General features: G+C 41.9%; 3 protein-coding genes across 3 annotated transcripts in view; all 3 read right to left on the reverse strand.

The window, feature by feature from the left end:
• The window catches only part of dennd2b (DENN domain containing 2B), a 77,495-nt gene extending 73,969 nt beyond the window's left edge, over positions 1 to 3,526 (reverse strand). The window contains exon 1 of the mRNA XM_084154682.1: positions 3,310 to 3,526. The gene's annotated coding sequence lies outside the window, so the exon portion shown is untranslated. The remainder of the gene's footprint in view (positions 1 to 3,309) is intronic.
• A 1,064-nt stretch (positions 3,527 to 4,590) lies between these two features.
• On the reverse strand, positions 4,591 to 7,555 carry tmem9b (TMEM9 domain family, member B). Its single transcript, XM_084154690.1, has 5 exons — positions 7,319 to 7,555; positions 6,857 to 6,948; positions 6,377 to 6,485; positions 5,869 to 6,000; positions 4,591 to 5,636 (listed from the first exon to the last, which is right to left on the reverse strand). Exons 1-5 carry the CDS (start codon positions 7,394 to 7,396, stop codon positions 5,481 to 5,483), a joined length of 567 nt encoding a protein of 188 aa, XP_084010816.1. The 5' UTR covers positions 7,397 to 7,555; the 3' UTR covers positions 4,591 to 5,480.
• A 1,220-nt stretch (positions 7,556 to 8,775) lies between these two features.
• On the reverse strand, positions 8,776 to 26,427 carry scube2 (signal peptide, CUB domain, EGF-like 2). The gene is given in 24 exon segments (XM_084154693.1): positions 8,776 to 10,171; positions 10,346 to 10,425; positions 10,644 to 10,796; positions 11,164 to 11,361; positions 11,604 to 11,765; positions 12,019 to 12,186; positions 12,959 to 13,129; positions 16,338 to 16,544; positions 16,886 to 17,056; positions 17,793 to 17,915; positions 18,114 to 18,120; positions 18,122 to 18,207; positions 18,501 to 18,617; positions 19,094 to 19,216; positions 19,510 to 19,626; positions 20,012 to 20,134; positions 21,390 to 21,506; positions 22,143 to 22,232; positions 22,985 to 23,101; positions 23,214 to 23,339; positions 24,744 to 24,878; positions 25,180 to 25,305; positions 25,572 to 25,691; positions 26,265 to 26,427. Coding segments are annotated over 24 exon segments (3,072 nt in total). The 5' UTR covers positions 26,353 to 26,427; the 3' UTR covers positions 8,776 to 10,024.
• Between the last annotated feature and the right edge of the window lie 208 nt (positions 26,428 to 26,635).

Consider the following 26,635-nt stretch of genomic DNA (forward strand, 5'->3'; position numbering starts at 1 on the left):
TAAAGTATAAAGAGTACTGAGTGGACTCTGACAGCTCTGTGCTTCAGATTAGCAGAGGTACTAGTGCTGTTTCAGACTGGGAACGCTGGCTCCAGTAGCACGGATGCACAACGAAGAACAACCTCCTGGAATCCATTGTGGTGTCGAGAAGCCTTGTCTTCAGAGTTTCTTCTGTACACTGTAAGCAATACATTACGCTGCTTCTCTGTGTGTAACATGAGAAAATACAGTCCAAACCAAAATAAGCACTACTTAAACATTCATTGACAAATCCCCTCTACAACCATGACAGAGAGACTGTTATTGTTGTATAGGGCTACTTTTACAAGAGAATACAACCTTTTTCAATGCTTGGACTCAGGAATTTGTCCACAGTGTTTTGATGGCATAAATCTGTTTTAAAATCTTCTCCCTGAGGTCTACAACTCTCCACCTTTTACACCTGCTAAAACCATTCAGGCAAAGGGAAAAAACATACGACCAGGCCAGTGTTTTTTGGACCCGTTACAGGTCCAATGTACCTTGCGTAGGATCCATCCGTCATGTTCAGTGAACCCACAAAAGCCTTGGAAAGTTGACAGTATCCCTCTCCAGTACACTGTTGAGCTTTCACCACACCCTTACCACAAAATATTCCTGTGAGAGCCTCTCCTCTGGCATCTGGAGATTTTAAATAGCCAAGGGCCAGCGGGTCAAGGGAGCTATGGAAATGAGGATGGGCCAGTCGCATACGAAATCCTCCAAGCAGCCAAACAGCATAAGGTCTGATTGAATCGCAAGTCTAAACTGCTTCTGTTTTAACATAAATAAGTTTTTTTAGGAACAACATATTACATTTCAAGACAGGTCGTAAGGCACCCTTTAACTCCAGCAGTCGATTCCTCTCAGGTTGATGATGTATATCCAAAACTACTGCCCTAAGGCCTAATGAAGAGAGCGATGACAAGACTCGCTCTACAAATACTTCCTCTCCCCCTACAGTACCAATCTGCATCAAAATAAGCTTCAGGGCCTGTAGACTGTTCAGTGGTTCATCTAAGTATCATAATGTAATTGTATCCATCTTCTTTTGTCCCTTAGCATCATAGGGCGAAAATATGATTTGATCTCATTCTGCTGCTGAGAAATATCTCAAAATGGACAAAAAGCAGAACTTTTTGTTGTCACAAGGAAAGCTACCAGAGGCATGTAAGCTATTCTGTGTGTGTAAGTGTTTGATTATGCATACTTGTAATAAATGCTACAGCCTCAGGTACCACTATGGCCCCTTTTGACTGTTCTCTTCATATGGAGTCCATTTGGAGTCTGTGACCCATGGAGAACCATGCTACCAAAGGCTGCCATGATACTTTTAAAAGATCTGCTACTGCTTCCCCCATGTACAAATAAGAAGCATTTCCACAGATCTAAAGCCACTACCACACATGGGATTTATTTTTTATTTCTAATAAACACCTGCATATGTTTTGCAGCACTGTTGGGATTGGGGAAACACTTTAGGACATGATCCTGTGCTGTATTTGTTATCATGGAGGAAATTGGCAGCCTCCAGTCACATTAGCCTTCATCCTGATTAGTTCAATGTGTTAATGGTATTATAGCTGTCAGCTTCACATACTGAAAGGAGAGGAATGTCCTGCACATTGTCTTAATTCTTGCTCCAGATGCTTTCTTAAAGGCCCAGTGCAGTCAAAATGTTGTTTAATCTGTGTTTTGTATCATATTGTATAACAGCTGATGAAACTAATACTGCAAAAGTGTGAAAGCATTTGATCAGTGTTATTTCCTGATAGTTGCTGGTTGACAATACAATCTACACAGGACCTTCTAATCAGCCTGTTTGCATGGGTGGGAGTTTCGGCTTGCCTGGTGTCATCACCAGGTGGTAAATTGGTTAATAGACCAATAACAAAGAGAGTTCCAAACCTCTCTGCCAATAACAGTTAGTTCTAAGTCCCCCCCCCCCCCCCCACTCAGACCACTCCCAGACAGTCCAAGCAAAATTCTTGCATGATCATTTTTTTTGCCCATTTTAATGGAAATCTGTTACAGTAAGGTAAAAATAATATTATAATAATATGCCATTTAGCAAACGCTTTTATCCAAAGCGACTTACATTTTTTTTTGTGTGTAAGGTACTTAATTGTTACCCAGAAATGATTTGATATTGATATAAAAACGGCTCCATTGGGCCTTTACAGGATAAACACATGCATGGAAACAGTTATTCTCCCTTATAAAAGAGATTTCTACTCTGACAATGTGCGCCTCCCTAACCACAGTATTTACTCAAGAGATGTCTAATAATTCATATTTTAAACATCGGAAATCATTGTACTGTTATAGACAGGAATAAATAATATCCAAATAAACCATCATCAATTTACAGCACAGGCATTTCCACATCACAGAGAGTAACTGCTCTGCAAGAACAAATAAACTATTATCTTGCATTTCAGTGGGATTGAAAGGTTTCTCCAGACAGCAGCCATAATAGTAGCCTGACCATGGCCAGGCAGACCTTGGGAAGGTACTGACTGTAGCTTCTCCTGCAGGGATGCAGTCTCTATGAGCCTTGAAACGATTCCCACTGTCTGACACTGAGGCACTGAATAGGGGATTGAGGAGACAGACCCTCTCCTTCTGTCGTTAACCAAAGAGGGACAGATAAGAGCCTGGCCCTTAAAACACAGGATGGGCCCTATTAACGGGAAGTACCTTGGAGTATTGTTTTTGCTTGGACATGCAATAATTCAGGTTGAAAGCGTTTCAGGTGAAAGAGTAGTTCTAATACTTTTACTTTCTTCCAGAAGCCTGCATTCCCCCACACATAAAGCAACATTTTAAGTAATACTTCAATAAATGCATACTGCAAAGAAAAAAACAAATTCACCCAGATCCTCCCATATTGACTGATATTCAAATGGTACAAAATATGTATATTTTATTTTTTCATTTAAGATGCCAGATTGGGTACTTACGGTAGTTTATATAAAAGGCCTAAGGCGCCACCTAGCTTCTGTTCACAGTACAACAGTTGATTTTGAGGTTACTGTATTGAATAAAACAACTTTGGGGAAACTGTTGTTGGTCGTAGGTTTTTGTATCAACCCAGCAAGTCACTCTCATAAAAAATGTCAACATTTTTGTGGCAATTTTTTACATTTTTCTTCATTATTGCCCACGCAAGTTTCATAAAACAGAAAATGAAAGGATCAGTTTCATAAAACAGTTAATGCATTATATTAAGTTAAAACTAGAATTTATGGGTTTACGTTATGAACAAATTAAAAGGAAAATGCTTCTTACCTTATCCTTTATGCACTTATTGGAGTATTTTTTCAACAATCCATTCTTTGACAGCGCAAATGTAGCTCTCTTGCCGAGTATCCTTAAATCTGAATTTTCTGCGCCGAGTGTAGCCTAATTTTTTCTGGATAACGGACTAAATGCAAAGAAAAAAATAAAAGGGGGAGAGAACAGGAAACGATGACGGCAGCTCTGCAAAAGTAATTGAAAAGTGAATATATTATCACTATTGTCTTGTATGGTATCAAAATATTGTCATTAGAGATCACTTTTATTTGCAAACTTATCCTGTAATTTTACTTCATGGTCTATTGTTCAATGGTGAACTTGCGAAATAGACTGATTATTTTCGTCCAGATTTAGTTTCCTCTGGGCTATATTATGGATTTCTAATGGATGAATACAATTTAATTCCATTGCTTATTGACATTTCTTATGAATTATGGATTTCTAATGCATGAATACAATTTAATTCCATTGCTTATTGACATTTCTCATCAGTTGTTGCATTCCTGTTTATTGCCCTCTGCATAGCAAAGACCTATGTCCAAAAATGATCATATTGATAGAACTCCTAAGGTATAGTTGACCTGCCATTTTGTGCGCATGTTTTTGAGCGCCTATCAAAGTTGGCATTAGTGCAATATGTTTTTGTGCGCCTATCAATGCGATCATCAATTTTGGCTCATGTATTTTACCCTTTACGTTGAAGGACGCCTCCTGGTGGATGGTGCAGGAATTTGATAGTGTCAGTGGTAAACAAAAGCATTATAAATATTTCAGAAATGTATTTCAAATGTGAAGTTATCACAGATAAGAGTTAACACTTTCATTAGGCCACCCAACAGTAGCATTTTCTACCAACTTTACAACCATCCAGCTATCCTAAATTATCATTAAAAAACATATTTACATCAGTGTAAAAGACAGATGGTGGTATCAAGACTGTCTAACAGATAAGACAACAAAAGTTATTTAAAGTTCAAACAAAGGAGGATCTCATTCACGTGTGATTCATGTCAAATGCATCTAAATGGAGAGGAGTAGAAGCTGAAAGCAAAACCAGGTGTAGAGATGGTGTCCGTCTACTCTACAGTGACAGCTGAGGGCTCTGACTACAGTAACACACATATATTCAAAGGAGAGGACTAATGTTTACATTAAATGTACCATTGGATGATAGGTTAACAGTCATCCAAATGTCTCCCAAATTCTACATTATACTTAGCCTTACAGGAGAACATGATACAGGAGTGTTTACACCACAGTCAGCACACAATGAAATGCATACATCAACTGTTGTTTAGGGTAAAAGGTTCAAAATAAGTTTATACATCACTTCTTAAAAAAACATGCTTTTTGACAGGAGACATTTTACAACTCATTCCCATCTTTCGTGGTTTAGGTAGCAGATGTTATATTTATTGAAAACATTTTCATTAGCTTGAGTGATTCATTTTGGTATGATATCTTAGATATTATTTTGTTTGTCATTTACTCTACCTTCAAATATCTCACCTAATTTCATTGGTGAAATGGCAATCATTTCCTGTTATCAGAAGCTGCCAACATTACTATAAAGGAGTGCATACGGTCACCCATTGTTTCTACTTTATCAGAAGCCAATGATTAACATTAGCTTGTGCAAATTGGCACAGATTATCCATTGGGGGGGTACAAACTGAAACATCTTTTACTTTCTATTAGTATTATTAAATCAGAAAGTATACAAAGTCATACATACACTGGCAAAGGTCTCAAATGCAACACCCCCCTTCAATAATATAATATAATATAATATAATATGCTATTTAGCAGACGCTTTTATCCAAAGCGACTTACAGTCATGTGTGCATAAATTTTTACGTATGGGTGGTCCCGGGGATCGAACCCACTACACTGGCGTTATAAGCGCCATGCTCTACCAATTGAGCTACAGAGGACCACCTAAATATGTAGAGACCCTTTATGATCACCTCCTCAATATATAGAGCTATATGATCACATTTCATGAAATACAGGTCCTGTTGAGGAACAAAACACCAATGAGGATGAAGCTCGGAAGTCGGGGAAAGAATCAGTCAAAAGAAGAAAAAAATAAAAAGGAGGGACCACACAGTCACAGTAATTATATTTGCTTCACCCAGGGTTTTTGTTTCCTGGGGATGGGTTTAGCTGAGCACCACATGGCGGTCAAACACAGACTTCCTCTGTTCCTGGACCTGCCTCCTCCAGCGCTGCTGAGCGTGCTCCACTTTGTTCAGCATGTTGGGACGAGAGGCCGAACGAGACAATACGTTGTGGGCGTTGGCGAAAGGCTGCTGGTCCTGAACCCAGAGACAGACATTACAGTGAGAAGGGCACTTCCTAAAACAATTATCTACAAGCTATTCATCAAATCAATTTAAATCAATTTACAGCATGAGACATCACCACATATATTGCGCAAACACATCACACAATACGAGATCCACAATCAAACAACAAAAATGTCATGGCTACAACTGCTTTGACTTAAAGGCCGCCACTATAGTTAGGATGGGCAACATGCACACATACCCCGACATCATCATCATTCTGGAGCTGTGAGTGTCCAAAGAGCCTCCTCTTCAGCATGGGCTCCAGCAGGGTCAGGTACACCATATAGAGGAACAGCAGGCCCAGGATGGACAGGTAGATTATGATAGTTACCTGGAACACAGTGGACACAAACTCATTAACCCATTAGGCCTGGGCTGCATGCAACTATTGACTCCATTTCAGCAATAATAGACAGAGTTGACTGGTTAGTAGCAGAGCGCATGCGCCGATGCTATCCCACTTAGGCAACATCGTTGAGTGATATCCCATTGCCGAAATCGTAATGTCCCCTGTGTGTCAGGAACGTTGAATACAATTCAATTTGAACCTACTTTGCCTGTTGTCCTTCTGCCGTTGGGAATTTAAGCCAAAATATCCACATGAAAGTATGAAGAATCACTTCCTCTCTGCTTTACCACATGGCAGGATAGCAACGGTAGTTAGTTACAGTAACTAACTAACTGGTTGGTAGATTTCCCAGACTTACCTTGATGGTTCCAGAACTCCTCTCCTCATATTTGCATTCACAACGCAGACAGTACGCCTCCACATCCTTTCCGTCAACTGGCATTGGCTCCACAACATGGAGGCAGTTACTGAAAACAAATACACAATTGAATCATAATACTTATTTGAAAGCACAGGGAGGTTGAAGTTAGTAACAGTTATCCAAATATGATTTGAGATCATTCATATGACAGTATAAAATTACAGTTAGCCTAATCCATCAGACAACCCATACATTCACCCCACCCCAGACAGTGGTCGCATTCTACTGCATGCATCAACCAAATGGTTGTGTGCCACATCTTCGACTGTGTCATCGATTGACAGATTGTTATAACATATGGTGTGATTAGCTGATAGGTGAAATACCTATCCAGGCGTTGTACGATCTGGCAACGTCTAAGCAGTGGAACGCGACCAGTATGTAATCATCTGTAAATGACATGACAACACAACATACCAATCCTTTAGAGATACATTTTGTTTGTAGATCTGTCCATCGACGTCTCTGTACGGTGGGCAGGTACATTTACACCGAATATCCTCTGAATTCTAAGGGAAAAGTTGGGGAAATGGTCAGGCTGTGATATCAGAGAACCGTTAATGCCATAAAACAGTGATATAACTAGCTAACTAGCTGACTGGCTTCTAAAATAAGCTCACACAGCCAATGGAATAATCACATTAACTGCACATTTACAGAGCAGGTTACCAGCTAACTAGTTAGATAATTTAGCCATTGTCGTCAAATGAAAGGACATACTAACCTGAGCCAGATTTGTCTAACTGGCTAATTACAGTAACTAACTAGCTGACCCAACAACTAACATTAAACAATGTCAAAATAAAACGGATTAAATTACAATAGACGAAAGGGCACTTAGCTATAAAGCAGATGACAGTCTTGAACAACAGAGCCTACCTTAGCATCCGTCGTCTGTGTTGATATAAATAACAAACCAACAAGAAGAGAGGGCAGTTTGAAGGCGACGCCCGACATAATTTTTCTATGTTGAAGTCCCAGAATACAGCCTACTAAGAAAAAGGAGAAACGAGATCCTGAAATCAAATAAAAGGTTGTTTTTTTTCAACTGACAACAATCCTTCTGCTAGCACCTGCTAGCATCAAACATTTCCTCCCACCGATCAGCTGACAACTGCATGACATCACTTCCTGTGCGTGTAAATAGTATTCCCCGGGTAAACAGCTTGTCGGAACTAAAAAAGATAGCAATGATGGCCTTTCTTTGAGGGTCCTTGCTATCCGGAATGGTTGGGACGTGCCTACCCCCCTTAGATTATCTCATAGAACAAAACGTATAAAATCTCCTAAATCTGTGTTTACCACAGACCTTATTTTTCGGCGTTTATCCAGAAACACTACCACGAACCATGGCGGAGTTAGTGCCTACAAAAAGACGCCATTACTATTTCTCTTTATAAAATTGAAATGTTAATTGATTAAGGCACAGATAGAACAATGAGACAGATATTTCACCGGAGTTATAAATGTGAAGCATCCGCTTGGCGTTTCCGCTCACTACCAAATATGGTAGCGAGAGGAAGCCCAGTGGCCGGCAGTGGGAGAAGATGGAAGGAGGTGGATTTTGTCCGAGATTCTGCACATTTTCTCATCGATTAAATATTTTATCTCAATACAGTTTTCTGTTCCCAAACTAAAAATCTGTTATGAACAGAGTAGACTAAGTTTTGCAGACTTTACCCTTTGCCAAAGTTGTAAGAAATCGCATTGTTTAGAAGGAGTGCAAAGGCGAATTGAGTTGTTGCACACGCGCACTTGCGTTCCCTAACGGAAATATGCAGAAGCCAATAGGATCTCGCTAGCTCGTGCTTGGCTATGCCCAACTCCTTGCTTGTTCTCCCCACTATGACTAATTTGTTCCCATTGGAAACGACAGGCTGTGGTCTTGGGTTAGGTATACAAATCTTTGGTTAAGGTTAGGGTTAAGTAAATGTTACGGTTAGGGTTATGGTTAGGGTAGCCTCGTTGCGAACCAGGCTTCCCATGACAACGACGTGATTTTGGAGGTATGGCAAAGCGAGACTTGGGTAAATCTAGGGTTTAGGGTAGGGTCGTCCCAAGGACGCCGGATAACCCTTCTGTTTTCTTACAGTGTCTCTGATACAGTGCAGAAAATATAATGAATGTGAATCTTTAGGAATTACAATAGGTGACAGTGTGGCAGGCAATAGTTTTGTTTAATTCAAGATAAATAATTACAATTATAACTAATATAACACAATAACTAATGTTATAGAACCTATATAAAAAACTACATCATTAATGTATTATTTTGATTTTGACAATGTTGTTGCTTATATTGAAAATAGCATATCAGAAAGTAAAATAAGTAAAGCAAAAGCACAATATTATGTTTATTTGCTTTATTTACAACATGTTATATGTACAAACATAAAAATATAGACATACATTTCTTTGCTAAGTCATAAGTGAATACAAACCTCTCATTCCATATCTGGAATGTATAATCTCACTTGCTCCACCTCATATTGCTCTACATTTCTAGTCACACCACTCAATAATCTCACTTCTATGAGTAGTGAAAAGTAGTCTTTGGTAGCTGTTTGAATGATCATAGTGAAGAGCTAGTCTTGATTCATGGGCATTTGTTGTTCACTCAAAACACAGTAGCATGGTGTATTCACTGTCTAGCAATTCTTAAAGTAAAACCATGTTTTCAGGACAGCGGAAAACGATAACATTAATTTGAGGCAGCAAAAATACAGGTTGTGAGGGGATGTGTCGATACTGCGCAAGTGTCAGGAATGCAGTTAACTACAATACGTTAACATTTTCATCTAATACTTTTTACACAATATACAAAACATTCATAAGGATAATTGCTTTTGTGGTATCACTACATTCCTTGTAGTGCTTTAAAGTTCCCACCATAAGGTCACATTTGTGCTGTATTCTTTATTCATATTCAGGCATATTTCTGTCAACAATTCTGATCTAAATGTGAAATAGAATTTAATGTTATAAATATACACTATCTATGTGGTTGACATTTAGCATAAACCTCAGTTAACTTTTTATACATGATCAAGAGTCTTGTCTCATCCGCTTTCTATGCTATTGGTGAAAGTTCCGTTTACCATAATTATTTTCAAGATGTTGTTGTTACACCAGTATGCAAATCGAAGCATTCATTAATTTAATCAAATCAGTTTACCACTTCAAGCTTTATTCCTGAGACTGAAAGTTGAAAAGGAATTGACAGTCTGTCTAAACGTTGCAGTGCTCACACAGGAGTGTATGGAAGTATCAGAGATAAATGTGGTATCGAAGTACAAAACATTTAGCTCTAGAATGTAGACCAGATGTGATTGCAGGAGCTGCCACTTGTCTGCGCCATGACAGTCCAGTACCCACCCATTCCCAGAACGTCCAATTGAAGTCCATTTGAGGAAAGTGTCCGAGTCCATCTCTCTTAGTCAACTCTAGCCTCAGTCAGTCTCTGTACAGACAGGATAACTAAAGGACACTTTTCTATTTGTCAGTGAATTACGTAACAGCTGCAGGGAGTAACTGGTATATGCATTTTCTGAGATATCCACAAAGTAACTTGATGATAGTGCCTTCTTAAGGGCGAAGGAATCTTAAAACCTTAGAACGTAGAAATCGGATGAAGGATTTGGGGAACATTTCTCTTGACTCCTGTGCTGTGTAGTTGAAGAAGTTCTGTGGGTGGGCCAATACATCAAACAGTGCCTTCATAAGCTTCTTGTCCTGAGAAGATTAGTACAGATTAGAATTCAATCTGAGACCGAGCCAACAGTCATCTGACATTTTTACGATGGCGCTCAAGTGAAGTTTGCATCCTGAATTTCTTATTGTGTCCAGAAGAGGGTAGTATATGGCAGACAAAAGCTTTTTCCCACAGGAAATACATGAAATCTTTACCTTGAGAATTTCTTGGTGATTTTCAGAGGCATATAATCTTCCATCTCTGACTATATCTTCGATGAGTTCCTGGTAGTCCTCTGAAACATATATCATATATAAACATACCCAAGAGTATATTTCTATATTATTTGTGCAATTGGAAGTAGGTGATACATTTGTGGCATTACGTAGACCTATCCAGACTTAAAATTCCAAATAAAATTACATTTCACAGACACTTGATCCATTGTTGTATTTAAGCATGTGTAATTTAAAGCAACATGTCAATATTTCCACCAATAAGGATGTCTCTTACCATCGTAGGTCACATAAGGGACTTGGAAGCCCTTCCCACTGTTCCCTTCATTCGATTTGAACTGTATCCACAGCCTCTTGGAGCGGGAGGTGAAGGCAATAGGCCGCTCATAGGTCTGGCAGGTCTCATAGGTCGTCACAGAGTTGGAGAGAGCTGTGAATTGAGGAAATGGGCACATTATGACAAATCAAACACTAGCACCATTCATTACTCTGAATGTGGCAGGATCTAATGGTCTATTAGAAGCCCATAGTACCCCATGGTCTCTGAGAGGTGCTATCCTATTATGCAGAACCTCCTACCAACACTGCCACCCTCTTATAATTCTAAAGACATTCATCACCAACATCTGGTCACCTGCAGTGAAATCACATTAATACTGTAGCACCCTGATAACACCCAGTCACCTAACAAGCCCTAACCTCCAACACGACACACACACACACAAACACACACAGACCGACAGACAGACAGACGCATGCATGCACGCACGCACATAAACAAAAACACAAACACTCACAGCTCTTCCTCATGACCAGGTAGTCTCCACACTCATCCTCGATGGGGAGGAAAATCTCTGGGACCACGATGAGGATTCTGCGCTTGGGTGGTGGGTTGATGGTCCAGGTGCACTCGATGTTGGCTGGGTAGTTCCCTGGGTAGTTGGGGGACTCTATGTAGCCAGTGAAATCTCCCAGCTCTCCCCCACAGTGTCTGTCTGTGAGGTGACAGGATAGTGTCAAATATTTTACGCTGCCTTGGTGCTGCGACGCTAATTATCTACAGTAGCATCCCAAAGCAGGACAGGAACAATATTGATTTGAGCACAGTACAGTAGTAGAGAAACCTGCATGTAGTTTTAGTTTACTCTATGTGTAGCCATTAAATACATTTAAAGTGTGAAGCCATGAACACACAAATGTACACACACACATACTTCTCTTGTCTGAACATACATACTTTTGCACTGCATGATGTTGGTGGAGCCGTCAAAGTCGGTGGTGGTATTCCCTGGGCAGGAGATGCAGTAATTCTGACCAAACTCCACCTGATACGTCCCCATGGGACAACGGATACAGCGGTGTGTACTGGTGTTGTAGTAATGTCCCGGTGAACACTGGACTACAGGAGCAGAATGGAGTGGTACCACGGTTTAGCACCTCTCAAACACCAACATACACCAACATAAACCAATGTAGTATATTTCCATAAAACAGAAACTGCAGGGGAATTCCCTTAAAGACACTACTTTTGACCAGGATCCATAGGGTTCTGGTCAAAAGTAATGAACTATGTAGGGAATAGGGTGTCATTTGGGACGTACACCCAGACTTTACATGCATAACTAAATGGGATGGATAAGCTGACCACTCACCTTTGGTCTCACACTCCTGGAAGGACACGGCACCATTGTGTTTGGTGACCAGGTTTCCTCCACAGTGGAAACAGGAAGTGCGCCCCACCTCTGGCTGGTAGGTACCCAGGGGACAGGGCAGGCAAGGGATGAAGCCATCATGGGAGAACTGACCAGGGGGACATTGACCTGGGAACATAACAACACTGGACTGGTCAGAGGGATACTTGTACCACTCAGTCTGCTCAAAGCAACATTCCCATCGTACATGTGGTCATTTAGCAGACAGACGTTCTTATCCAGAGCGACTTAAAGAAAGAGCACTCTACCACAATAAGACAAAGGCCAGGAGAGCAGATGTCAGTGGAGTGATGTAATGCAAGGCCATTATCTACCAGGGAACAACCTCTCTCATATCTCCTGACTGACTTTAACAAACTGTCTCTCCCCATAGCTCTTTTTTGTTTAGTCTATTGGTGGGGAAAGCAGGAGATGGGATCTGTGGCTTAGCCACAAACTGGCTGTGATAACAGTGTTTGGGGAGGTGAAAACATGGTGGATCCTTCTTCTCTTTATTCAGGAGTGGGCAGGGGCCAGGTGTGGCTGTTTAATTCAAACAGGGCTTGAACGTTCTGAGGCTTACACGGCTTTATACAAAGCACAACATCTGCCTGCGGGGAGATTTTTTATCAGGGTATCGCTCCTTCCTGTGTATTTCATATATACTCATAACAGGATGTGATTCTGACTGGGAGACTAGTTTAAAGATCACTTTTTAAAAAGATCAAACCATGAGGGAAAGCTATTCCAGGGTCTTTGATGGAGTTCAGTGTATTTTGCCGCAGTTATCTTTATGATTATGATGGTTGAGTAAGTAAGTATCCAAGGTGACTCACGTCTCCTGTCTTGTACACAGTTAGGAGATACATGATTACTCATATCCTCAACTCTTGAGCCTTACCTCCACACTCAGAGATATTCCGCGCCCCAACCGACCTGGGGCTTCCTCTCACCTCTGGCCCTGGGCAGACATCGCAAGACGTCTGCCCCGCTTCATCTTGGTACATTCCAGCTGGACACAGAACACACCTTCCCTGATCCCTGTCATAGTACGTTCCAACAGTGCAGCTCACTAGCAAAAGGTAGAGGAATGAGGCAGAAGGGCTAGATAAGAGGGATGTTACACACACACACACACACACACACACACACACACACACACACACACACACACACACACACACACATATACACACACACACACATACACACACTGGCATTCAAGCCTACCACAAGAGGCCCAGTGTTAAGCTGTTAAAAAGGCATTGCAAATCGACCTGATGGAGCTATGCAAAAATTCAGACATAAGAGCACTGAGCTGCTCCCCAGATGCCTTTGTGTCCCACATCAAACAAGTTCTTACACTTCACATAACACCGGTGTGCATTGGGGAAAGAACTCTACATACCATCCTAAGCACCCTCACCTTTACCAAAGCACACACAGAGCCAGTCAAAAGGAGTGTTTGTCTCTTATCTCACAAGAGCGTGCAAAGCCTGATTATAGGGATGCACACCATCAGCTTTAATTTCCCCCCCTTTTCATGTTTTACTTTGTAGAACAACGTCTCTAATTCATGTTTGAATTATTGTGTGTGTCTGGTGATGTCAAGAACTTCTTAAAGGGGGAAATGATATCTAATCATCTCTCCGAACAGAGAGTAGTGAAGTGAAATCATTTTGCGTTTTCATTAAAAAATATCCTTCAGGAAAATCTAAGTAAGAAGAGCTTTTCAGGAGAGAACCAGCCATAATGAGTTAATGAGGAACACACAAAGGCTTTAACGCACATCCATTATATGTGCCTCAGCAACTTGATTTTCCTTAAAAGAAAGAAAATGTAATTCTCTCAAGAGCAGTTCATTTTTTCTGCCTTTTGTCTATCCTGAATGACCATGAGGAGCCACCGTCGCATTGTCTCCACCAGCTTTTATATGATGGAGAGTGCGAGAGAGAGGGAAAAAACCTTGAAGCCTTTCAAATGCAGAGGCAATTCTATAGAGTCCTCGAATTGATGGCCCCAAAGAGGTTTAAAAGACCTTTCACCTCTATTCAAGTATTTGATGACATAGGCAAACACTATGGTGTCACAATGGTAAGGAGCTGAACCCAATAAAAGGGGTCAGGGTTCTGAATCCCCCCATTCTGCCTACCCCAGTCACTTCTTGCGCCTATCAAGCAGAGGCCCAAACAGCTGATGCTAATTAATTCCCATGGTGTCGCTGAAGTCAATTCTCCGCAGCAGTTTAGTGGCTGGGGTCATGCAGAGTGGCCCTGACTGAGAGGGGATATAGCACTCAAACTCACAGTTTGAATCAACAGCACTTCCTAATCATCTCCCATGTTAAAACGAACATGCACAATTGTACGTAAAAGAGATCAGGAGAATATTCGTACACAGGGTTTCAGACACTACACACTGGCACGTTTTGCTGTTGGCTATTGTTGTTTTTCATAGTAATACAGTCATTCTGCCTCATTAAGTGGTCTGAAACTAAAATCCAACATACAGCTGATTCTTATACTGGGTTGAGGCATAAGGAAATGAATGCTGTTGTTGATCAATCATGAATTATTTAGAATGCAAAAAACTCTGATCACACATATGGGATATTTCACCGGTTGGTTAATTGGAATACTGCCGTGTACTATATCATGAATTCATAACGTTCGCAATTTGGTTTGAAAGAAAGAGTGCTAGATATTTGAAGAGTGAGGAATAAGAAGGCATTGCTTTTCTCTCAGTACTACTGAGGCTGAGGCCATGTTGTTGTGGAGGATTTATCTTCCCACTGAATCAGTGAGAACGAGCCCCAATGGTATTTACAATGGAGTGGGCAAACTGAAAGGTTTAAACTGCACTCAGTGAGCTAAGCCAGGGGTGGAGGGAAAAATATAGCTCCTTTATAGAGCAGGGGGTTACGGCTTCCATTCAGCCCCCCTTCCAAATTACATGTCTACACCACTGCCTACACATTGGCAACTTTACTCTTCTGGGTTCTTTTAGTTTTAAGACTTACGACTTACTTATGAGGTAAGTAGCTCATATAAAACACAAAAACAACAAGCTACAAAGCAAAAACAACAGCTAAGGGTAATTTGAATCCAGCACAACATGTTAGTCTCCTGTTATTTGGAGGCAGAAAGAAACAGACACCAGCGAGAGTCCGCTTTGCTGGGGATACCTTGGATTAAGGATTACATTTATTTTAAATTAGATGCTTGGTTTGTAAAACAATTAGACTATTTCCGCCAAAGATGATTAAGTTTCATGATTTTACCCTCTTGTGTGAAAATCAATACATTTAACCAGCTATGGGCAGTCTTTATTCTTAAAAAGCTCTAAGAACCAGAATGGATCAAACACCATCCTTCCCCCACTCAACCCCCTCCATCCTCACCCACTCAACCTCAATAAGGGCGGGGAGTAAGAGAGGAGAGCTCTGGATCAAGACAGAGGCAGGCTAGAACAGCTTTGAGAGGTCGGTCTACAATAGTCTTCAGATCTCTTAAATAGATGGCTTGGATCAGGTTCAGACAGGGGCTCTAGAGGTAGAAGACCAATCATTACAGAGTTAACGGTGGACAGAAAACTGACCCTCTTCTACTGACCACATTGAGACAGACAAGCAGAGCGCAGCAGCAGGCAGTGGGCTTACTATGCTTACTGTGAGGCCCTGAACTGGGCGCACGCAGCTCTCTGCTCCCCTCCCCTCTGCCAGAGAAAACACATGCCAGCCTCCTTTCCACCGCTGATGTTGACAGGGTGCCATTAAAGCTAATGGACTTTTCCTCCATTATGGCTGTAAAACTAAATAGGACCAGCGGCAACAACAGCAAAAGCTAGCGGCAGCCATCACACCTTCTGTTGCACTTTATCCCAGGGAGATGCTGGAAGATCTCCTCACCCTGCGAGCAAGCCAACAACAGCCTCTCTGTTCTCCGTGCGAGCCGAGCAAGCGCTCCCCATACCAGCTCATTACAGCATATCTGCACCCAAATATGGCAGTCATCTGGCCAACACCTGCTCCAAATCCAATCATTAAACCAACTTGTCTAAATATATCTCGCTGGCATGGCCAATTTCAATGACTCTTAAGACATGACTTTGATCTACTCTGTGTGGGAGCCAGGGCTAGGCTCTGGCCTGTGCTAGGCCCCAGTGGTGGCTCAGATACAGGCAGAAACAGATACAGGTAGATGTTCAACATGATACTCATCTTATAGATACACTTATACCTATATCTTATGATACTCAGAACACTCAAGATGCTCACTCACCACACTTCCTGTCCACCAGCACCTGTCCTTTCCCACAGTGTTCCGGCAGGTCCACCGGCCGGGCCAGCCTCTTGGCCAGCTCGTAGTTAGAGCCAGCGAAGTGTAGGTGGAACTGCTCCCGGTGGATGGACTTCCTCAGGGTACGGATGGTCTTCCTCAGCCTCTTCTCTGAGCGTCGACGCACACAGCCTAGGTCACAGTTCTCTGCTGAGAGAAACACCAGATACCAAAACGGTCCTCGCAACGCAATGAGACCACAATACACACGCAAACAAAACCACACACACATACCGGTACTAAAATATCAATTCCAACACACAGACACCAGGCAAATTGATCAACCACTTGCTCCCTCAGTATACAAAGGAAACCTCCAAAACTACACCTTCCCCAAAGATCCCACCACCTCAAAACGCCACGTCAAAACAGGAGATACTTTAACATGTTTGGCTTGTTTAGTGACGAAAAGCAAGAGCAGAGAGAGAAACAGAAAGCAGAGTGTCAGCCAGAGGACTGGGGTTACAGCAGGGCAGGGCAGAGAGACCAACCTGTTACCTCCTCTAGGTTCACATCCAACTCAAACTCAGCCGTGATGGAGGAGACCTCCTCCTCGTAACCCGCCTTCCTGCCGTGGCGGCTCCGCATCCGGTGGCCAGACGAGCTGCAGCGCAAGCGCACATAGCTGAACTGGACGTTCTCCGTGAAGGGGGACCTGCTGTCTGTGGACACGGCCAGCCACACAGGACATGGACACGCACACACACATGCATGCACAGAGACAAACACACACATGTATGCACACAGACACACACACACAGCACACATGTTACTGAATAACTATATTGTCTATAACTGTCCAACTGTAGCAGGTAGAGTGAGGATAAAACTTAACTGCAATGTCATAACACTTCAATTGAAGGAGATCATATCATTTGTGTGTTCAAGTACTGATGTTTCTAATCATTCTTTAAAAAGCAGTGACTTCTCTGTGTTTCCGGTTGAACATGCACTCTTTTCCCCCTGCTCTTTTTGTTGCCTTTGGACAAGGGGATAAAGAGAGGAGACTGGGAAAATTTTATTTGAACCAATTGTGTCCTTTGAGATGGCACAATGCCGGAACCCATTGGAGAAACAAAATAATCCAACAATCGGAAGTCAGTTTGATTGATGGCTGGGTAGGGCCCAACTGAAAGGCATGCTATGGCTAATTACATTTTCCCCTGTCACCGCCAGACAATGTGCAGTGCTGAGACATTCAAAACATTTCAGACCGCACTACTTACCCCCACGTATTTCTTTCATATTTGGCTCATTCTCAGTTTACTTTAATCTAAGCAGCCTCGAGGTCTGGTTCCTGTTATCAAGTTTGTTGCATTAAATGTAGGCAGTGCCTGGTTAATCTGCATTGTTTTAACGAATGAGGAGCTGTTGGACTTGTGTTAGAAACCTCTGTACCTGAGTGAGCTGCGTTCAGGCTCTCCTTCAGTCTCTCTTGACTACGTTTCAAGTTGCACTTTCCTGTGCCAGACTTAAAAGTGGCTGTGGTCTTAATTCGCAGGACACTTGACATTTCTGGTCCTATGGTACAAAGGAAATAATAGCACATTGTTAACCTTTGATCAAAAGGAAAAATCCTTCCATATGTCTATAAATCAAAATGCAAATACTGAAGACTTGATTTGGTATGAAGTTGTTTTGCCTTTATATGTTGTGCTTCTGGTTGTTTACGTCAGGCTAAAGTGACAGAGGCTGATGCAGATCTGTGATGGTGTGTACTTGCCCAAGCAATACAAGCCACTTCCATTCCTTTGTGCTCCAGCCAAGCAGGGCAGAGACATTCCACAGGTCACTGTATAAGAATCCTCCGTCCCTGTAAACACACACAGGGGCATGAGACAGGCCACCACAGACAAAAGGCAGAGCCACAAAAGGCCTGGCTGCCAAAAGCAAACAGACGGCGTGCAAGAACATGAGGCTGCGCTGCTCTGCAGACTGATAGTAGTAGTAACTAAATATATGTCCCAAATGGTACCCTATTCCCTGTATAGGGCACTACCCTTGACCAGAGCCCTGTGGGCCCTGGTCAAAAGTTGTGTACTATAAAGGGAATAGTGTTCCATTTGGGATGCAGTCTGATAGTAGTAGTAGTAACTGATAACTCACCACTGGTGATATGGACCTGGGACTGGCAGGTCAGGTAGCAGCGGTCACCTCCCTCCTGCCTGCTACAGTTCAAGGTCGGTTTAGAGGGGGGCTTTGTTGCTGGGAAACCCTCTGCCTCTAGATGGAAACCATAACAAACTCAAAGGTAAAGATCAGACTTGGACCGTGGTAGACAGACAGACAGACAGACAGACAGACAGACAGACAGACAGACAGACAGACAGACAGACAGACAGACAGCACAGACAGACATAGAAGTTGTGAGAAGTTGTGGGAACAGAGTGAAACCTATCCAAGGAGACAAGAAGACAATGGGAACAACAGGAATTGCCTTTTTTCTGTTTTTGTCCTAGGTTTTAAACAAAAGACCAGAGAGAAAGACACAGAGCAGTAAAGAGAAAGAGAAGAAAATAACTCAAAGTATCTCCTGTTTTTAGTCCCCAAAAGTTTCAAAACATACATGTGATACAACCACTGATTTGATGTCAAACACTCCCCAAAGGACAACTCAGGGAGCACACACACCAAACCGTGCACGGCACACACCCTAAACCTCCTAGAGCCCCCCCAGGCCTGAAGGGGCACTGTCTTACCGATACAATCCTTTTTGTTCCAGTGTAGCTTATCGCCAGGGTGGCAGTGGCACTCAAACCCACCCATGGTGTTCTCACAACCCTGCTCACAACCTCCATTGTTCACACTGCACTCATTTATGTCTGAGAAGAAAGCAGGGAAAACATCCATATGTTATTAGCAGCATCTCTCACCTCACTTCATTCATAAAGCATCCATCCTTTTTTCAGCAAAAACTACTAAAAACACCAACATGAACTATTCAGAATGGTGTGAAATGGTATAGATGGTACCAAAGCTTTTTCACCATAAGCATAATACCCTATACACATGAGTCTTATAGAAAACACCAACATGAACTATTCAGAATGGTGTCAAAGCCCTTTCCCCATACCATAAGTATAATGCCCCATAAGCATTCATCTTATAGTCTTACCTCCACAGTGGGCCAGTCCATACAGGGTGTACCCTTTGTTGCAAACACACTCAAAACCACCAGGGGAGTTCACACACGTGTGACCACATGTCCTTTCGAAATAACACTCGTCTATATCTGTAATCAAAAGCAGAGGGATATTCTTTTTCAATTTAAGGTAGTAGATATTGGGGTTTTACATGGTACAGCATGGTATCACCACGTGATGAAATGTGGCATTGTCTTTTGATAGTTAATGATAGAGACAGCAACGTCTTAATGACGCGTTGTATCAGAGGGAAGAAATCAGTTTGTACTAAACGTTAAGCTTTATACTAGCACATGTTAAGGATCTTCAGAGGAATCCTGCAAGTCGATACTGGCAAACCGTTCAGCCTCCCACCCTCTGTCTTATCTTCCACCAGCACACCTACACAGAACAACAGCCCAGTATAGTGCGCTGTCTCAGCCCCTTCCCCAGATGTAGGGCAGACAGGCAGGAGAGTGAAGAGAAGAGGCCTACCCTGGCAGGAGTGCTCGTCAGTAAGCAGCTTGAAGCCCTTCCAGCAGTTGCACTCAAAGCTGCCGATGGTGTTCCTGCAGAAGTGGTCGCAACCACCGTTGTGTAGCTCACACTCATTAATGTCTGTGAAAGGCAAATGATAAAACAGTTATTATTCAGACAGACATACACTCCCCTCCATATGTATTTGGACAGTGAAGCAATTTTTTTTAATGTGTCTCTATACTTATGAAACTGTACATAATGTCAGCTTTTATTTGAGGGTATTCTGATACATATCTGTTTTGCTGTTTAGAAATGAAAGCACTTTATGTATCTAGTCCCCCCATTTAAAGAAGTCATAAGTATATCACTTTTAGTGTATTAAAGTTGTCAAAAGGTTAGCACTTGGTCCCATTATCCTTGCAAGCAAAAACTACATCAAGCATTGCGGTTTGTTTAGGTTGTGTTTTGGGTATGTTTTGCCCAATAGGAACTGAATGGTGAATAATGTCTTCTGTCATTTTGGAGTCACTTTTATTGTAAGTAAGAATAGAATACGTTTCTGAACACTTCTACATTCATGTGGATGCTACGATGATTCTGGATGATTCTTGAATAATGATGAGTGAGAAGGTTACAGAGGCAGAAAGAATGATCTCACTCATCATTATTTATGATTCTTTCATGATCTTTCTTAATCATGGCATTATCAGGATTAATTTAGAATTATTCAGAAACATCTTATCTACTCACTTAGAAAGAAAATTACTCCAGTCATCATTTAACCATTCAGTTCCTGTTGGGCAAAACATAACCCAAAACACAACCAAAATAAACTGCAAATGCATCCAATGAGTTTGTAAAGTCAAAAGCTTGATATAGTCATTGCGTGCAAGGAATATGGGACCAAATACTAAACTTTTGACTACTTTTATACACTATAAGTAAATTTGTCCAAATACTTATGAATTCTTCACAAGGGGGGGGGACTTGATACATAAAGTGTTTTCATTTCTAAACGGTAAAACAGATATGTATGAAAATACTCTAAAATAAAAGGTGACATTCTGTACTGTAGCCTCATATGAAACATTTGATCAAATCCAAAATACTGGAGTGTAGAGCCAAATGAAAAATGTTAGCTTCACTGTCCAAATACCTATGGAGGGGAGATGTGAAGCTTGTTAAATAAAAGTACATTGACCTGAATAATAAGAGATGGAGATAAAGATGGTCTGCCTCCAAAATGGCACCTATTCCCTATAAAGTGCATTACTTTTGACCAGAGCCCTATGGGCCCAGGTCAAAAGTAGTGCACTAAATAGGGAATAGGGTGCCATTTTGGAGGCAGGCCATAGAGATGGAGTTGAGGTTCTTGGTGGACGGCTGGTCTGACCTTTGCACGTCTTCCCATCAGGCTGCAGAGTGAAGCCCACAGGGCAGCTGCAGCGTACGCCTGTGGATGTGTCCTTACAGGTGGAGTCACACCCCCCGTTATTCACGGCACAGTTCTCTGAAAGGCCAACGTGAATAGATTCAATGTCAACATGCTCCTGTTGTGTACTGTACTAAATAAAGTGTTATAAAAATGCCTATACATCATGTACTGTCGTTATTGTGCTATTGCCAAAGTCTGGTTTTTAACCCTACCAACAGACATTGAGTAGACAACAGCAGTAGTCATAGACACTGAGCTAGCAACCCAGTCACATACATACAGTCAATACAGTGTTTTACTAGGTGTGAACATTGACTCAGCACACCATGACTGACAGTGCTATACATTGGGCAACCCAACGCCATCCCCATCCTAAACGGAAGGAAAACATGTGAAATGTACCACACTGTCACAAAAGCATATTTTTCAGGGGAGGAATTGGGTGGTGAGAAAGTAAGGGTCCATAGTCATTTCACAGTTTGCTCTAAAGCCTGTGGAATGCCTTAGTTTACTGGGCCTTGCTCTTCTCCCCTTTGAAAAACACCTCTGGCTGATTCCTGGCGGCGTAACCCATGGTAACTAGTCATTCAAATAGTCCAACTGACAGAATCCTCTCAGTCAGTAGCTGAGTCTGTTTGGTTTTGTTATTTTAGGCTGTATAGGTAACAATGGGTAATAACAGTGGAAATTGTGCAATTATAAAACATTTACCCATTAGCAGTCTGCGCTTGACACGTTTGTCAACCTCAGTGAAGGACATGGTGTTGTGATCAGAGCTCTCAGTAGTTGTCTCATCCCGCTCTGTAACACAGACAGTGGGTGACGTGAGTAACAGTCAGTAACCTAACCAACAGAATACACATAGATACATACACAGTGTTTTAGCCTAACTAAAATAAACATAAGTCAACATTTAAGAAAATGGTTTGCACTAAGTTGCCTCCTGTTCTGTTCTGTCTGCTGATGCACAGTAGCTGAACTGCACAGTGCACGCCTTGGCGCGCTATAAGTGTAGTCTACCTCCCCTGGATGTTCTTCTGTGTTCCTCTCTGTAACAAGTAGCATGTTTACACCTAAGGCATGCAGTGTGGCTGTCTATGCGTGTGGCAGATAAGACAGGAGATGGAACTGTGAGATGGAGATGGAGACAACTCAGTGATAATCCAGGACCCCACACACACAGCAGCGCCGCGGGAGGAACAGATACTACTGTACGTCTCCTTCCTATCTGATGGCTGATGCTTATCATATCCACGGTGTGCAAATGGAAGAAATACACACTGGCTATCAGGAGAGCTGGCAAGCTCCTCAAAAGGATTGCCATTTCATCCACAGGCTCAAGATGTGATCATTTAAACAGGTGCGTTTCAGTGGGGGAGAGTAACAAAAAGGAGGAGAATGAAGAAGTGTACAGATGGAAATATCTAGAAGGATTCAGTCCATTTCACCGATGTTGACTAAGTAAACTGGTTTGCCATACGTAGAGATGCTTACAGGTAAGTACCAGGTATGTAAGTAGGCCTGGATGTGGTTTGTGGTTGGTCATCTCTTACCTACACAGGACCTGCCATCAGGGTGCAGGGTGTACCTCACATGACACCTGCAGATGGGCCCCTGCTCCATGTCCTCGCAGGTGTGCTGGCAGCCCCCGTTACCATGGTTACAGGTCACTATGCCAATGACACAAAACTTGGGTCAATTTCAAAGTTCAACTGATGTGTTATCTAAACAAGACTCTTGGTTGACCTGGCTATACGTTCAATCACAAAACTTCACACATACAGATGCAGCCTCTTTGGTTCCTGGCCAGCTCGAATCCTGGGCGGCACTCGCAGGCCACTCCTCCCTTGGGTGTCTCCTTGCAGATGTGAGCACAGCCATGCTCCTTATTCATACAGCTAAGGCCCTCTGGGAAAGAGAGGTAACACTTTACATTAGGTTGCTCCTATACCTGTGTAATAACACTGTAATTACACTACTAACAACATTGTATTCACATGTTGTTACATATAGTACTTTGTAATGAAATACAGAGGCAAAACAACTCACACTGCGCAACATCAATGATGTCTCAAGATAGATTATTGAAGCCCCCTGACTAGAAATCTGCCACAACCCATGGACCAACAATACCACTTCCTAGAGAGGGCTGATGCATTCAGCTGACATGCAAGTGCAGTGGACCCATCAAATGTGCAGTGGACCCCCCTTTTGCCCTCAGAACAGCTTCAATTCGTTGGTGCATGGGCTCTACAAGGTATTGAAAGCGTTCCACAGGGATGCTGGCCCATGTTGACCCCAATGCTTCCCACAGTTGTGTCAAGTCGGCTTAAATATTTTGTCTTGCCCATTCACCCTCTGAATGGCACACATACACAATGTCTAAAATGTCTCAAGGCTTAAAAATCCTTCATTTAACCTGTCTCCTCCCCTTCATCTACACTGATTGAACTGGATTTAACAAGTGACATCAATAAGGGATCATAGCTTTCACCTGGATTCACCTGGTCAGTATATGTCATGGAAAGAGCAGGTGTCCATAATGTTTTGTACACTCAGTGCGTATGGGAGTCAGAATCATATTATTATCTTCTAACCTAATACCATCATTGGCCTTCTCCCAGGTCACCGTAGAGAGAGCAGCTTCTTTAAACTTATGCTGCAACGGCTGAGTGGATGTGCTGGTAGGATTTAGCAACTTTTCCAAGGAAAACCCAATGTAGTGAAAAGCTTTTGCATCTCTTCATTCCATTTAGTGAGAATAAAAAAACACCTGTGTCTAAGAAGCTACCGACACATAAAAAGGAAGCTTTATTCTAATGTAAGACACAGGCCACAAAAGCCCAAGTGTTGCAGTTATTAACTTGTTTTGTTCTCTGCGACACAGGGCTCTTTTTCCCACAGCATGGGCCCTTTGGAACCCGACTGCTCTAGATAATGCCACAGAGAGGGGACCCGACTTAACAGCTGTCATCCCTCATTGTGCTGTCAATCACACTCTTGTATGTGAACATTCGAGAATTAGCTCCATAATTCTCTGCTGTGCCCCTGACACGGCTTAGTAGCCTACCTTAACACACACACACATACACACACACACATAGGGACGCACACACACACACATAGACTGAGACACAAACATACAGAAACATGGATGGACCGAGACACAACAGACATGCGTGCACACACACACTCACGCATTCACACACAGACAGACACACAGACACACACACATACACACACATACACACATTTGAAGGTGGGAAGGAGAGTTGGAAGCCATCACAGGGCAGGTATTCCAGGGGTACTCACCCACAGAGCGGTGGATACATGTGTGCTGGTTGTCACTGAGGAAGAAGCCCTCTTTGCAGCGGCACTCATAACTTCCCATGGTGTTGACACATGTATACTGGCACCCTCCATTGTTGAACACACACTCATCCACATCTGCAGGGAGAGCCAGGACATGACTTCTCAGAACAATGAAATAACTGGATGAATGTTAATGAATTTCTAGGCTAAGTCTTCATGAAAACTATAAAGAAATATTACATCAAATCTCTATTTACCTGGCTGTCACACATTGTTCAATGGCCTTAGCACAATATAAACAAATTCCCTATTGATATCATACACTTGTAATGCCATCCTAATTCACTGTATAGGCCTAAAGTTACATCTGCTAAATGATTGTCAGACACTCAATACATCAAATGTTGTTTACCTTATAGCTTGAAATGTTTCTTACCTAGACAATTATGTCCTTCGTGCGCTAAATTGAATCCATCATGGCAAGTGCAACGATAATTGCCTGGTATGTTGTTACATTCGTGTACACAGCCACCATTGTACTCGATATCGCATTCATCAATGTCTAAGAAAAGGGAGTCAAGTCAAGATTGATTAATGTTTGCCATTTGAGCATTTAGTGGAAAAGGGTCCTTTCAAATGATTGGCCACATAATTTAAATACAAATCCATGCATTATGTCAAGGTTTATGATATATAATCCAAATGTAATTGAAACTTGTATTGGTAATCCATGGAGCTCTTAGTCCAAAGAATTCAAATGTGTCTCATATGATCCGAATACAAACATGAGTGATGAAAGGAACAATGAATTACAGAGGAGATAATTACCTTCACAATGTTTACCGTCGCCTTTAAAGCCTGCTTTACACGTGCACTTGTAAGAGGCTTGGGTATTCTGACAAATAGCATCAATGTGACAGCCATCATCACTTCCTTCTGCGCATGGATCTGGATTTGAAATACACATTATGGCATAAAATGTTAACAGAACAACATTTCGTTATGAAACTCAAAAATCTGTATTTTAGTCAAGTACATTAGGATTCTGGGATGAATGTGCTCCTCATTAAATCCCCGATATTCAATTCAACACTGAATAATTTCAGTTAAATAGGTAAAAGTCTAATTCACCAGGTTCTGAGTACTAAAGTTAACAAAACATTGATCCCATTGACCCTGATCCATTATTCCCAAGTGTTCAAATGAAGAAAAAATAAAAGTCAGGACCCATTCCTTATCATTGGTACATTTGTTATTCCTTTTATCAGAAAACAAGTTAGTAGGTAGATTAAAACTTCTTAGGACTTCATTAAAAAAGCAAACTAACAAAAGAGATTCATCAAGTTCCAATATCTACAATTGAAGCCCATACTGAGTGGGCAAACTATAATAATGTAAAACAAAATTAAGTCTGCGAAGTAGTTGGAAATTATACATCCTTTGAAAACAACAACAACATGAGCGCAAACACTCTTATAAAGCGTGCGTAAAAACAGCCTCTTTGAAACTCAGAAAACGTACCTGGGTTCTCTAGAAGAGCAGTGCTTTGGCGAGTATTTAACAAGAGCAAAAACAAACAAAAGTCCCTTGCAATACAAATAGCTCCCATGGTGATATGATCCAAGTTTAGAGCTCTCCTTAAAAGGACGCGTTTGCACTGAAGTCGTGACCAAGTGTCCGCCTCATTTTCATTCTAACCTGTCAATCGGCCTCACGAGTCGCTTTGGAAAGAGAAAGGAGTGCGTGTGTGTGTGTGTGTGAGTGAGTGTGTGAGTGTGTGTGTGTGTGTGTGAGTGACTGTGTGTGTGTGAGTGAGCGCGAGAGAGAGAGATAGTCTCTATTATTTTCTCTATTATTTGTAAACTTTTGTGAGTGTAAATTTTACTGTTCAT

The sequence above is a fragment of the Coregonus lavaretus genome (genome assembly GCF_964263955.1).
Source record: "Coregonus lavaretus genome assembly, chromosome: 37".
NCBI classification, from domain to species: domain Eukaryota; kingdom Metazoa; phylum Chordata; class Actinopteri; order Salmoniformes; family Salmonidae; genus Coregonus; species Coregonus lavaretus.

Excerpts from the sequence above, each read along its gene's own strand:
- tmem9b (XM_084154690.1), bottom strand. The coding sequence starts at position 7,396 with ATGTCGGGCGTCGCCTTCAAACTGCCCTCTCTTCTTGTTGGTTTGTTA. Across the intron at positions 6,486-6,856 it reads AATGTATCTCTAAAGGATTG|TAACTGCCTCCATGTTGTGG; the intron begins GTATGTTGTGTT and ends ATTTGTTTTCAG. Across the intron at positions 5,637-5,868 it reads AGAATGATGATGATGTCGGG|GACCAGCAGCCTTTCGCCAA; the intron begins GTATGTGTGCAT and ends CTCTGGGTTCAG.